General features: G+C 35.3%; 1 protein-coding gene and 1 long non-coding RNA gene across 7 annotated transcripts in view; one reads left to right on the top strand and one right to left on the bottom strand.

Moving 5' to 3' along the window:
- LOC148673430 (uncharacterized) overlaps window positions 1-7,254 on the bottom strand; it is a 399,373-nt gene extending 392,119 nt beyond the window's left edge. Inside the window, exon 1 of the long non-coding RNA XR_015936022.1 lies at window positions 7,225-7,254. This is a non-coding gene — a long non-coding RNA (uncharacterized LOC148673430). The remainder of the gene's footprint in view (window positions 1-7,224) is intronic.
- The window catches only part of LOC148673429 (casein kinase I), a 73,964-nt gene that overhangs the window by 21,924 nt on the left and 38,784 nt on the right, over window positions 1-13,256 (top strand). For all 6 annotated transcript variants that reach the window (XM_088629881.1, XM_088629882.1, XM_088629884.1 and 3 more), the window contains exons 3-4: window positions 8,922-8,962; window positions 9,055-9,124. In XM_088629881.1, coding sequence (XP_088486007.1) covers window positions 8,922-8,962; window positions 9,055-9,124 — 111 coding nt within the window. The remainder of the gene's footprint in view (window positions 1-8,921; window positions 8,963-9,054; window positions 9,125-13,256) is intronic.

Raw genomic sequence — 13,256 nt, 5'->3', positions numbered from 1 at the left:
GGCTCTGGAACACACTACAGTCCATAGGTATACAATGAGGCATCAGGGCACATAAATTAATCGGGACATGAATGTTGTAAAGTATGTTGGTTCTTTTAAATACAACTATTTTCCTTTCAGAGCTAGGGTTTGTTTTTACAAATTGAAAACATTTGGTCAGATTTTATTCTTTAATTTTTTTTACACAGGTTTACATAGGTTGTCTTGCACAGTATTTGGGGAGTTTATAACATAGCTTTTATTTGTGTGGAATAACTTAATGGACCATTGCATATACAATAATAACGTGTATGGTCTGGATAAAGTCCCCATATATTTTAGAACTTTAAAATAATTTCAACATGTTGCATAAATTAGTGTAAGGAGATAAGTAACCTAAAAGAGGTCATAGACTTGGCCTAGGCCTAAAGGAAATCACAAGGTATAGTGTCACAATAGTTCAGCTTTCTAAAATAGATATGGTGCTATCTTAGCTTTGGTTTTATCTTGTCCCTAGGGTCTTTGGTGAAATATGTTTGAGGATCTCATTTAAGCTTCTATTTGAGATTTGGCTAGTTTCTTTTTTCCCTGATGGGCTGTCCAGGAGTTAATGATAGGGGATGCTGGGGTGAGATTGGAGGTCACTTTACACAGCCGTGAGTTGGAGTTTTCAGTTGGCAATGCTTGCTGGGAACTAGAGATGTCATTTACCTTATGGCACTTAAGTGTTTCAAAACATGTTTAAAAGAAACTAGCAAAAAGGAGCACTCTTGGGGGGAAAAATCTCCAAAGATGGATGCTAATTCTATGGACACAGCAAGAACAGCCTGCAGCTCCCTCAGAGATGGGTAATATCAGCCATATGTAGGCTAGGAGTGATACAGTGACATTCATATTTAACTATGGCGTAGATAGAATTCTTCCCACAAAACTGTAGGCTTATTAATTTATAACATTGATTTCTGAAAATATAACAGTGGAATGCATGACTGATAAATGTTAAGTTTCTTCTCGGTCATGCAGAAAATTGAGACGTAATTGGAAGGTGGATGGAAAAGTGATGGATAAAGCACGGCAAATTATGAACAGAGTAACTCCAGTAAGACAGCTGGTCTTGACATGATCAAGAAGATTCTATCAGGATGATTCTGCTTCTTAGGTAATATTGTGATTCTTGTGTGTTTCCTTCAATAGTCGCACCAACATGGGTGATCCCAGTAGAACAGTCCCCCTTCAAAGACTGCTGCAGTAACTCTTCTGTCTGAATCTGGTTATTTTAATCACTTTGGCATTGATGATCTCCTTCGAACCATTCCTCGCCTCTAGAGTGTCTCAGTCATTACAGAGAGCTCAGTGTTCAATTTGATTCAGTGACAATTTTTGTAATACTCTGTGGACTGCAAACTAATCTGGGAAATAGGACAAAATGTTAATGCGTGGTATTTTGTTAGGTTTAATTTTGGGGGAGAAAATACAGATTTGCATCTATTTGTTTATTTGGAACAGGTAAAGGAGTCAAACTCATCACATTAGATGGTGGGGGGGGGAGGGGGCAGATTAAACGCTCAGAGCCTGATTAATGTTGTGTTATCCACTTTTAGATTTGTGAGCATGACAAACACAAAGTATTCCCTAGCATTGTCTCACAGCTCGCATCTTGCATCAAGTTTGTCATTTATTTGTCATTTGTCGAAACATTCTCTAGTACATGCTTATTAGCACATATATAATAGTCATTTGTCATTAACAGTTAGTCTTTTGGTCTGCCCTAGTAAAAGTATGAATTAGTCAACAAGAATTCTACTACAAAAATAGTAATTATGTACTCAAGGACAGCAGTTGTTGTTTTGTGTCTTGGAAAACAAAGAAAATTGATTTCCACAACCCTTTAAGTTAAGAATTATTATTTTTTTATCCATTAAGTGAACCCTGTCATACACTTCCTGAATCTATATTTTCTTTTACGTATCTTTAACGCATGTTGCATCTTTCACTGACCTACCATAAGTTGGCAATTGCATTGGTGCCCACTGATGTGCAGTTTAGCATTGATCCAAAAGAAAATCTTTAGAGATAGGAATATTTTAATCTTGCCTTGGAGAGATATAAGGCTTTCTATAGCTACTGTACAGTGCTGCACAAGCACAACAGCTTCCAGAATGGCTTCATGACATGATAACATAATTTGTAGGTCTAATGTAGGAAAGAAGTCAGAAGGGGCTGGTCAGGGAAAGGCTCTTGGACACTGAAACTAGTGGAAAACTAAACTGAGTTCAAAATGTAGGCCTAGTTAGAAAAGTGACTTTATAAAGCATAAAACTTTAACAGGATGATAGTTCAACACCAAAATTAAATCCCTAAGAAAACCGTATGAATGCAGATTGGATATAATTTACACATATGCCAGCAACCCATAATTGGTGTTGTGAACCATAATCTTACTGCTAAATATAATTGTAACAATGTTGAACTATCAAATGAGAGCATATTTTTAGTTGTACTGAGGTCAATGAATAAAAGCTTTAACAATAGAATTCCTTAGAACAGTGAAAATTGAAGAGGGTGCATGCAGATAGTTTTTAAGGCTTGTATGTGCATTTAATGTTTTAGACTTTGATTTTCATATAAACTGTACTGTGAAATTCATGTATTTTTTCCTCTACACAACATGTTATTGGTAGGCAGATTAAAGGACATAAGCCTCAGTAGAGAAGTGCAGAGGATAAAAGCTAAATATAGAAACGTTCTGTGGAACATATGAAATTTACTTGTTTGCCTTAACCCTTTGGTTGTGTTTTTCTGTATTTTTTGTATGTAAGAAGTGTTTGACATTGGATATCACTGTGAATGTAATGAGTTGATTCTAGGATTATGTGGATAGGCGTTACCTGTATCACATTGCAGTCATATATCATATTAAAGTGGCTACCTTGTAGTAACACTGTAATATTATTTTTACATAGCTATTGTACATCCAAGTCATTTGGATCCAAGTCCAAAATCATGCTGCCAATAGCAGTGGTGTTAGTGAAGTTGTCTTTTTAATTATTTGTTTAGACCAGGTGTCTTTAACCTTTTTTGTCTGGGGCCTAGAACAAGTTCTGGAGTCATCTTTGCAACCTATGGTTCTGTTTTGAAATATGTTTTTAATTACTGTTGTCTTCAAATTAAATACGTTATTGTTAGTTAAATATAAACAGTGTTTAGGGAATTAGGAATTATAAAAAATAATATTAAAATACGATAAATAATTAGTAATTATCATCAAAATGATCAAACAGTAATTACTATATGAATGTGAACTCTGACTTTGCACAAACTCTGAAAGTTGTTCAAGTAATTTATGCTCTGGTTGTAGTCAACTTTAACACTAGTTTTTGCGATGAGTGCTGAAAAACCTGTTTCAGACAAGTAGGTTTTAGAAAAGGGTAGTAAAACTTTCAGAGCCTCATTTCCCTGAAAATTTTTTTTTTCCAGAACACACTTAGTGATTGTTTCTTTTTGAAAATTGTAGTGCAGTCTCATCGATGTGGATCTTGAGAAGCTGATCTTGTAGGCCAGAAACGCTTGACATGTCATCAGCCAAATCTTCTAAGTCAATGTCAAATGGGATGTGCAGCTGTATTTAGTCACATGTTCCAGGATGTAGTGGTCAAAGGCAAGAGTTAGTCCCCCCCACAATAATTTTTTGCATCTGAATATTTAACATTTTTATCTTTCAGAAGCAAGTTTAATGTCGAGAAAGACAATCTTGTTTTCTTTCATTTTCCTCTTTCACCATTTCAGCTCTCCTTTGAAAGCTTATAAATCCTCTGTTAGCCTAACCATTGGTTGATCACAGCCTTGCATTGAAATATTCAGCTTTTGATTTCAGCAAGTAATATCTGAAAAATAGGCTAGTTCTAATATCCACTTGGAGTTCAAGAACCCTGGAGCTAGGAGGTGACCTTTTTCCTAACACAAATCTTTTTTTTTTTGCTCAAAATAAAGTAAGTAGGAGTGAATTTCTTAGAGCAGACCCGTCTTAACATCCTGTTGTTGAGAAACCTCGCTTTTTTAAACATTCACAACATGAATGACATCTTTCACCACACTATCCAACTCCTTCCACAGCATCTTAGAAGCAGGATTTACCCTCTAGAGGAGACAATGAGAAGGTTACACCTGCGGATTAAGTTCCTTCATTTCATCGTTGCACAAACTAAAAACTGATTCTGGGTCATACCTTCTTCACTGAAAAATTTAGTCTGATTCTATTTAAAAATATCTTCCTATAGTCTGTGGCCAGTAAAACAGAAATTCCTCTTCTATATCCGTTGTCCCTGGATAGCATACATACTGGATGTGCATTGTCTTTCACGTTAGTTGTTTCATACAGCTGAGGATTAAACTGCCCACTTGTTTTTATAGCTGCAATCATTTTCTTTTGAGCTCACTTGACACGTCATGAATACATGTACAAAAGGTATCATTTGACAGCTGTATCTGTTCAATTGGCAGTGTTACCTCCACTGGTCAAGCACCCCATGTGTGTGGATGTCGGTTTCACAGGTTCATCGTCAGTTGGTGTGTCGCTCCTCTTGCTTTGTGATCCATCCAGCAACGTGTTAAGAAACTAGAGTGGCTTCTTGCACAAGATATACAACTCTATTGGCTGGAGTATCAGGTCTCTGTCACTTGATTTGTTGTTCTTTCCTTTCAAAGAAGCTCCAGTCTTTCCCAACAATAGAGCTGTGTTTAGCATCAAGAAGCCTCTTTCACTTATTCTGTTTCGATGATTCATTACTCAGTACTTCACCACAGGTTACACACTGTGTCTTAACTATTCCACGCTCAGTGATACTGATAAAATATCAGTACATTTTGCTCTATAATGGGGTTATTCAAGACCAAAAATTTCTTACAATACACGTGCAATGAAACAATAGTCAAGCCACATGAATTACAACAACACTGAAAAGAGGGCCCAGTTTTTTCATCTCAGAATGCTGACTCGGGGTCAAACTCGTCTCAAGGTCATCTTAGTACTGTCGAATTGGCACTCTTCAATTCATAACACTATGTACTAAAACAAATGGAAGTCAATTAGCACCGCAGAGGGAAAAAATACTTCAGTTATTAAAAGATAACATTATATTTTGCAATAATTATTGCTTTTTAACTAGATAATTTAAAGATGAATGCCTTTTGTAAAGGTACCATGAAACATGTTGTATCTTTCACTATTTGTCTATCTTAACTGTTTCACTCGTTTTTTTTTCCCCAACGGATAAGTAGTCTATTTTAACTTACTTATAACACTAAGGCTGGATTTGTATTAGTATTTTGTGACTTTATAAAACAATAAAGGTTATTTAGAAACCACCAGTTTCTTCCCCCTTCAGATCACACCATTTTGGAAATGTCTTACTGTCACACATTTAAACCAGGGATGCTCCACTACTGGGAATTATACTTGATGTCTAAAAATAGATGTATTGAATGTTTTTCTTTTATTCTCATTACTTTCCATAAAAGGAAGATGTTCTGATTCTTAACTATTTCTAAACAAAGTTTAAAAATGTTTTTGTCTTCATTTTTTCATGTATTTCAATAATAATTATTGCAAAATAACACAATGATAGTTTTTTTTTCCCCACAGTACCGCTACGAGACATCATGTATAAAACACATGTGTAGGAGGAAATTTCAATTTATTAATAAAAAGAATTGTGGTGACCCACCCTAAATGGCATGGCGAAGAACCACAGGTTAATAACCCCTGATTTAAAGGTTTGAAAGGCACTGCTTGTGTAAACAGAATTATACAGAGATATAAAATAGTTTGAATGGCATGAGAAATGGCAGTACTTCATGGTTACTAAAAATCGTTTTTGTGTAGTACAAGTGCAATAAGAATGTGATGAATCTGTTATGGCAATCTGTTGCAGGGATTTACAATCTCTGAAGACCTACAGTTATTTAGGTATTATAGGATGAAGTGGTCATTGAGAAGAGATCAGGGAAGCCTGTTAAATCCTTCTAATTGAGCAACTGATTAATTCGGTTAAGTCATTCAAAGTTTAACTAGAATAATACAAGAAGACACTGTGGCTCCCACAACTGGATTAAGAGACTCCTAAAATGTTGGCGTAAGACATGTAGTACAACATAATGTGTAGATTACTAATATGACAAATAAACAACAGGATATATGATTATATGAGAAAAAAAACATGCTTAAGAATTTACAATAAAAACGTAAAAATATGTCTAGTAGTTAAGCAGTTCAGTGCTGGTAATAGACTGTAGGTATCAGGGTAGTTGATTCATACTGTTTATTAACCAATGAACAAACGTTTCTGGTTATTAATTCAATAGGCCAGTTTTGAACTAAAAAATGCCAGAGTAAATCTACAGATACAGAATACCTTCAGTGCATTTGTTAGAAGTCGATGGAGTTTGGGGTTACCAATTACACGTTACCTGAAAATCATCAGTTGGCAATACCAGCTGATAGTATTGTGATTTGTATTTTCCATGCAGACACAAAACACATAGTTTTATTGGATCAGGTGGTTCAAAAGTAGTCCGATTGATTGATGTACCTGCAGATTGTCTTGGTCTTTTTAAATTAGAAGCCCCTGAAGTGCTGCGAGAAGTTGGTTAACTGTTCCAGTTAAGCAAATTGTACAATGATTTAGGTTGTTAAGAGGAGTTGGGAACAAAAACCTTAAGACATACTGGTCCTTCAAGACCAGAGTTGGGGTTCCCTGGGTTAAGAAATTACTAGTGCCAGTAGTTCATAACCATTTAAGTATTTGATCTATTTTAGCATCAGAAGATTTAATAATAGTCTATAGATAGAAAGCATATTAGCAAAAACCACCTTTGGCATGGTCCCAACTGTCTTGCCATGATGTTTCACGGCTGATTAAGTTGGAAAATGTAAAAGAAGCCTGCTGCTGCTTTGGACTTGAGAGATTCTTTGAATACTCTATATTATAAGCACATGCTCATTACAGCAGTCTGCCCCAATTAAGCTTAATGTAATGACTTTCCTTGGGATTGACCCTCCTACTCCAATGTTTCCTAACAAATTAAGCTTCATCATAGCTTTGTATGATGGCAAATGAAATCCTGAAATCTAACAAAAAATGTGCTTCTGTGTTCCTTAAAAACTCTTATAAAATCTATTATTTTACTTGCACATTTGTAAGTAATATAATAATAATAATAATAATAATAATAATAATAATAATAAACTTAATTTTATATAGCACCTTTAAAGGTGGCTTCTCAAAGCGCTTTACAGGATGACAATAACAATAAATAAGGAGAATACACACGATCAGACACAATTACAATATATAGAGGAGACCGTGGAAGGTGGTACTAAGAAGAGCAGAGGGGTGAAGAATGGAACCAGTTAAGTAAAGGCTTTTCTGAAGAAGAGGGTTTTGAGTCTGGATTTGAAGGTGACTCTCTGATAATCTCGAGCAAAGAATTCCAGAGCTTGGGGGCATAACAGGAGAAGGCCCTGTCACCCATACAATGTAGATGGGCTTGGGGGACAGTAAGGAGGGCAGAATTTGAAGAGCAGAGGTTGCGAGGTGGGGAGTAGGGCGATAACATGTAAAGGGTGTATACATGATGATTAGGCTAACTTTTCTCCCTTCCGATTTGCAGGGAAAGAATATGATGTAAATGCAGTTTGTATTTGTTCCGTTTATACATAGTGTAATACATTTATCCACGAATCCATTTGTAACTAAAGCTCAAAAAGCTGTTTTTTGTATCAGTTTGTTTTTATCTTATACAAGTATTCATTACTAGTTGCGTGAGAGATTTTGCAGTGTATTTTCTGCTTTGTGTAATTGCATTTACCTGATATAGCCAAAGTGTGACACTGATACTATTGCTTATGTGTATGACTGGAAATGTCTAGTCTTGTCAGTCAAGAATATGGCATTGAAGGCCCTCAGTGACAAAACCACACACAGTACGAGCAGTTATTCTACCACTACCAAATAATTTAGACATGGTATTAACATAGAAGAAATTAATTTAGGAGAAGATTTGTCCGTCCTGAAAGCAATCCCCATCATTTCAGGAACACATTTGTCACTGATGTAGGTATTTCATAATATCAAATATATCTTAAAAAGAGATTTGTTAACAATTAATGAATTCGGTTATCTTATACTGGAGCCTCACAACTACAGAATTAATATTGCAAAGGAGTGGGCTGTGCTACAAAGTAGATGATTGCACAATTAATAAAGCTTTGTCTTCTGCTTTCATAGAATGTGCCAAATACTGATGTATCCTAGTTAATAGGAGATTAGTAAGAGATAATTTGCAAGGTCGTACAAGAGGATTATTTTTTACTCAGCCAGTCCTTTTATTGTTTTAAATATGATATAAGAAGCATGATAAGAGTTTCTACGTAAATCATTATACATTATTGTCAGGAACGTTAATTTCCCATTAATAGTGTTTAAGTCATTTCATTATTGCAGTTATTAAAATCTGTCTGATACGAGTAATTTAATAAGAACATAGTTTTCAACTCTTCTGTTGTTTTATGCCAATTTTTTTCACGATTTTTCACTGTTTCACTTTTAAGAAATCACTATAGTCAGACTAGCTTTCCATATTCTGTATCTCACCTATGAGTGCGAATGATAATGTATTAAACCTATATCGATCCCATTTCTTTGGGATCTTTCCATGAATGGTAATTTGATCTTACTTGGTTAATACATCTAGCAGCTTGAGTCAAACAATTAAATTAACATTCATTTTCACATTAAGCCTAACTTGTTGTATTTAAGATTGTTAGAATAACCGATTACTCATTAATGGTGCGGATATTCTTTTAACATGAGTACAAATAAAGGTATGCATTTTGAAACCAGCAGCAGCATCTAATTTTTCCCCTTGTTTTTTTTGCTTTACAGGTAAAAATCTGTATACAAATGAATATGTGGCAATTAAGCTGGTGAGTAAAGTATGTTTTGTTCTACTGTACGTCTTTTATATGTTTGTTACATATATGGGCAGTCCTTATTTTTCTGTTTCCTTTGTAAATAGGAACCAATGAAGTCCAGGGCACCACAGTTACACTTGGAATATAGATTCTACAAGCAGTTAGGATCAGGAGGTAAGCATCAGAGGGTTTTTCTTATTGCTGTTGCACTGTACAGTACATTCATGTGCCATATTTTTTAAAGGTGCCGTTTGTATGTTTTGCATTTTACTGTACACGTCTTTCATGTTGAAAAGCCAAAATTAGTTTTGGAATGAGTGGACTCAGCCTCAGCTATATTTTAAATTCTTCTGTCTTATAAACGTATGGGTAAGCTAAACGATACAAGAAAGCACACCAACAGATGTTCTTTGTTTTTTCTAAATTCTCAAAGGTTTCGTTTTTCGCTTTATACTTCCCAGCTCATTTAAAAAATGAAAGCTTCAGTACCACTGATGTGACGTGAAATTGTACTGCCCACTGTGCGATTTCTTTCTCTTCCTGACTCTTGTGGTAACCTGTTGCACTGAAGGCTGCTATCTTGATAGTTTTTTGTGCACATTTTCTTTTAAACGACAACTGTTCCTTTGTATTTGCTTTGATGATTTTTGGCAGAGTGTGCAAGGTTTTTCATATCTCTGATTGTGGTTTTAGTTGCTAATTTTCTTTATTTTAGTAGCCGTAATAAAATATTAACCAATAACATTTTAAGATTATAGGGCTACCGTGAGAGTTGCAAATGAGTCTCAAAGTCTCTGTTCCACTTTTTCCTACAATTACTGATCAATAAAGTTTCTGCCTGCAAGGAACTTTGGACAGAAGCTTTGGGACTTCAGTCTTTTTGTGGTCCTGTTAATTAACCAGAAATCTTGAGAATAGATCGGTCCTTTGAGGACTTGAACTAAATTAAAACTCTTGTGTGGGTTGATACTGCTGCCTACCACTGTACTGAGCAAAGCCTGTACTGCACAATGGAACACTGTTGACCTTCTACAGATAGCCTCCTTTGTTCAACAATAGTACTTATTTATAAGATTAATACCTTTCTTTGAGCTCTCCCTTATATCTATCAAATATATCTATCAACTATCAAATATATTGAGTACAGAAGCATCCACTTATTTTCTCTAAATGATCATTTGTTTAGTTTGATGACAGATAAAGAATCAAATGCTTTCTCTGTTTTTTTTCAAATGAGGGAATAATCCACCTTGAAACATGCTTTTTTAAAAACATTTTCAATAGTAAAACATTTAGATCACGTGGTAAAATTTACTCCGCTCCAACAGTGGTACATCAACTCCCACTTCTCTAATCAAAGGCCTCCTTAACATCAGTTGGGCAGTTTTAGATAGAAGCACTGGTGCAATTAGCAGTACTGTAAGAAATGATGCACATGCCATTTTACTATAGAGAGGTACGTTTGTAGAAAATTGAGAAAGTTGTCTATATATTCAAGCCAATGTCTAGTCATTTGTTTTATTTAGCAATTTAAATTAATTTAAAGTGTTTACTGCGATGGCGTGCACATAAAGAAAAGTAAATCTCAGTATTAGTTGATTTGAGGTGTTGGATTGTCAGTATATTCCGAGGTAGGTGGTATTTCTCCATTGCAAAATGTTCTAATAGTATTACATACTTAAACCAATTAATTGTGAAATCTGTATAATTTCAGGGGATATAACTAGCAAGTAAGGCAGAGATAGGGAGAAATAGTTGTAAATATGAAAACAATGTATAACATTTAGTTATGATTTACGGAAATTTAGTCTTATGAGTGGTTGTGCAGAAGGTTATTGTTATTGATTATGTTATAACTTAAAAGTTTAAAAGACTGACATTATTGACTATCTTGCGCCTCATATTCCTCCATCCATGCCGGTTAGGAAAGCCTACTTTATATGGCACTAGTTTCAACTAACAAATTGGGAAAAAAAAATGGAACCCTGTAAATCTAAAAAATATATATAAACATATATATGGCTTTATGTTTTGAATTCAATCTGAGCATTGGAACCTAGTTCGTTTTCATTGATTACCTTTGAGCACTAAAAGCCTTCACATGTGCCGAAATGCTACACTAAGAGCTAAGGACAATTGGTGGTTTTGGCTTAGCCAGGTTTGTGGTGTTGGAATGGCATAACTTCAGAGATCTCCAGATCTGATTCATCAGTTACTACAAACAACCAGCCTGCTTAATTAGTTCTTTAAGCTCTTGCTTGTGAAACTGAGTTAATTTGGGTAGATATTCACAGCTCCGTTAGATTGATGACAAAATCGTACCACCAGTTTTTACATTCTGTTTGAAACAAATCATGTGATCTCTGGTTGTCCAGCGTTGTGCAGGATGTTTGTATAACCAAGAGCCCCCCCTGTGAGATTAGGGAGTCTTGACTTTGTTTTCAGAAGACCTTTGAAACAAAGGCAATACTGTAGTTTAGGACATGAGAAAGGTTACAATCAAGAAGATGTCATACAGACTGTCTAGACAGTTTGTTAGATATTAGCTAATTGATCTGATGATATTATCCAGCCGTTTCTTGAAAGAATCTGGGGTTTCAACTTAAACAACATGGCACTTGGTTTCACAATCCCACGGCCGTTTCCACATAGTTTCCACACATGACCTCTAGTTCTTGAAAAGTTAGAGTTACAGTTGCAGATGCTGGGTTCAGTTTCAGCCTTTCTCTTGCGACTCAGATCTGGATTCTGATTTATAGTGCCCTTTTGGCAGTAACCCATGGTGATGTTACAAGAAGTACAGAAGTATTTCCGTCACTTTGTAAAGTTTTATGGTGGATACCGTTCTGTGCAACCAGCGGCCAATACATTTTTAGTATTTCTTGACATTTTTTTACGTACAGTACTTCCTGCCTAGAACTCTGTGCTCACAAGAGGATAGTAACCTCAGTAAAAGAGCAATAGCTTTAAACCACTGCCCATTGAAGAGCTTGTTTGTGTGAAAAAGGTGGCCAGATTCATGGTGTTTGACTAATTTTGTTTTTTTAAGATTCTACAATAGATCTCTATTTCAATAATCTATACCCATAATTTTATCAACTAAAATAAATGGAAATGATAGTGCAGATAGTTTGAGAGGCCCAAAGGGCCAAAATGTTGACTTTATGTTGAAAGTTGAATAGATAAGCTTGCATAGATGATAGATACAGTGTACAGCATACACAAGTGTGCAGAACTAGAGAGAAAAATATACGCAATAGTATATTAAATGTAAGTCTAATGAAATGTTTAATATTACATATTATGTTTGTTTCATTGTTCCATTTTTTTATTGAATATGTGGCTGCTTTTGGTGCAGAAGAGTACACTATTTGTAGTTTTCCCCATTTGTGGACATCTCTGTGACATATGCCTTGCAAATGATGTCCTCCTGTATTCTTAGCAAAAATAGGTTTTATAGTAGATAAACCCATTACTTGAGGTAATAACTCCAAAGACAAGGCAAACAACCGAGAGAACAGTGAGATTTCTTGACGAGCACCCCTAGAAATTGTAAACTAGAAAGAACACCTGTTGACTGTTAATACCATTGCTAAAAATTGATGTATAAAACTATCTCAAGCCCATATTATCTAGTCCTGACTGCAAATGTTCTCTCTCGAGCTGCTCAATACCTCCCTAAGTGTGTAATGTGGAGGAAATGCTGCAAGATGCCCTTTAATAAAGCCTGTATGATTGTGGTGTACTATTGATCATGTATTCTTCATGCTGGCATAAAAGCACCTTAAGATACAAGTTACCCAAGCAATTAATAATAATTGCTTGGATCTGCATAATCCTTTTTTTCTAAAAGATCTCATTGCACTTAACATATAGGAAGTGCAACGCTGGATGTTGTCTAGCAACCAGCAAATACAGCAACCAAACCAAAAAGTCAGATAGGAATTTTTCTGGAGGAATGCTGTAGGTAGCAATATTTGCTTCTAAGGCATTTTCACATCTAGTGACATGAACTACACTTACTTATCGTACTCTCATGGATTTATACAATCGTAGAATGACTAGCCATGAGCTTAAAGGGGAACATCAGTCCCAATTTCTCGGTTATTAAATCTCGGTAACAAAATAAATTCGTTGACTGTATGGAAATTTTGACAAAAATTGACTTTTGAATTAAGCACAAAATCATGAACTTTGTGAAGTACTATAAGTCGCCATGTTGTTATAAACCTCCGGTCTCGTCAAGAGCGAGAGTTCCCACAAATTGTGACATGATGTAGCCCTTCCTGCTCACTGTAGTAACTAA

The sequence above is a fragment of the Lepisosteus platostomus genome, chromosome 4, assembly GCF_059453375.1.
Source record: "Lepisosteus platostomus isolate fLepPlt1 chromosome 4, fLepPlt1.hap1, whole genome shotgun sequence".
Taxonomy (NCBI): Eukaryota; Metazoa; Chordata; class Actinopteri; order Semionotiformes; family Lepisosteidae; genus Lepisosteus; species Lepisosteus platostomus.
The sequence above is the reverse complement of the archived record's forward strand: the minus strand, read 5'-3'. Positions and strand labels throughout refer to the sequence as shown.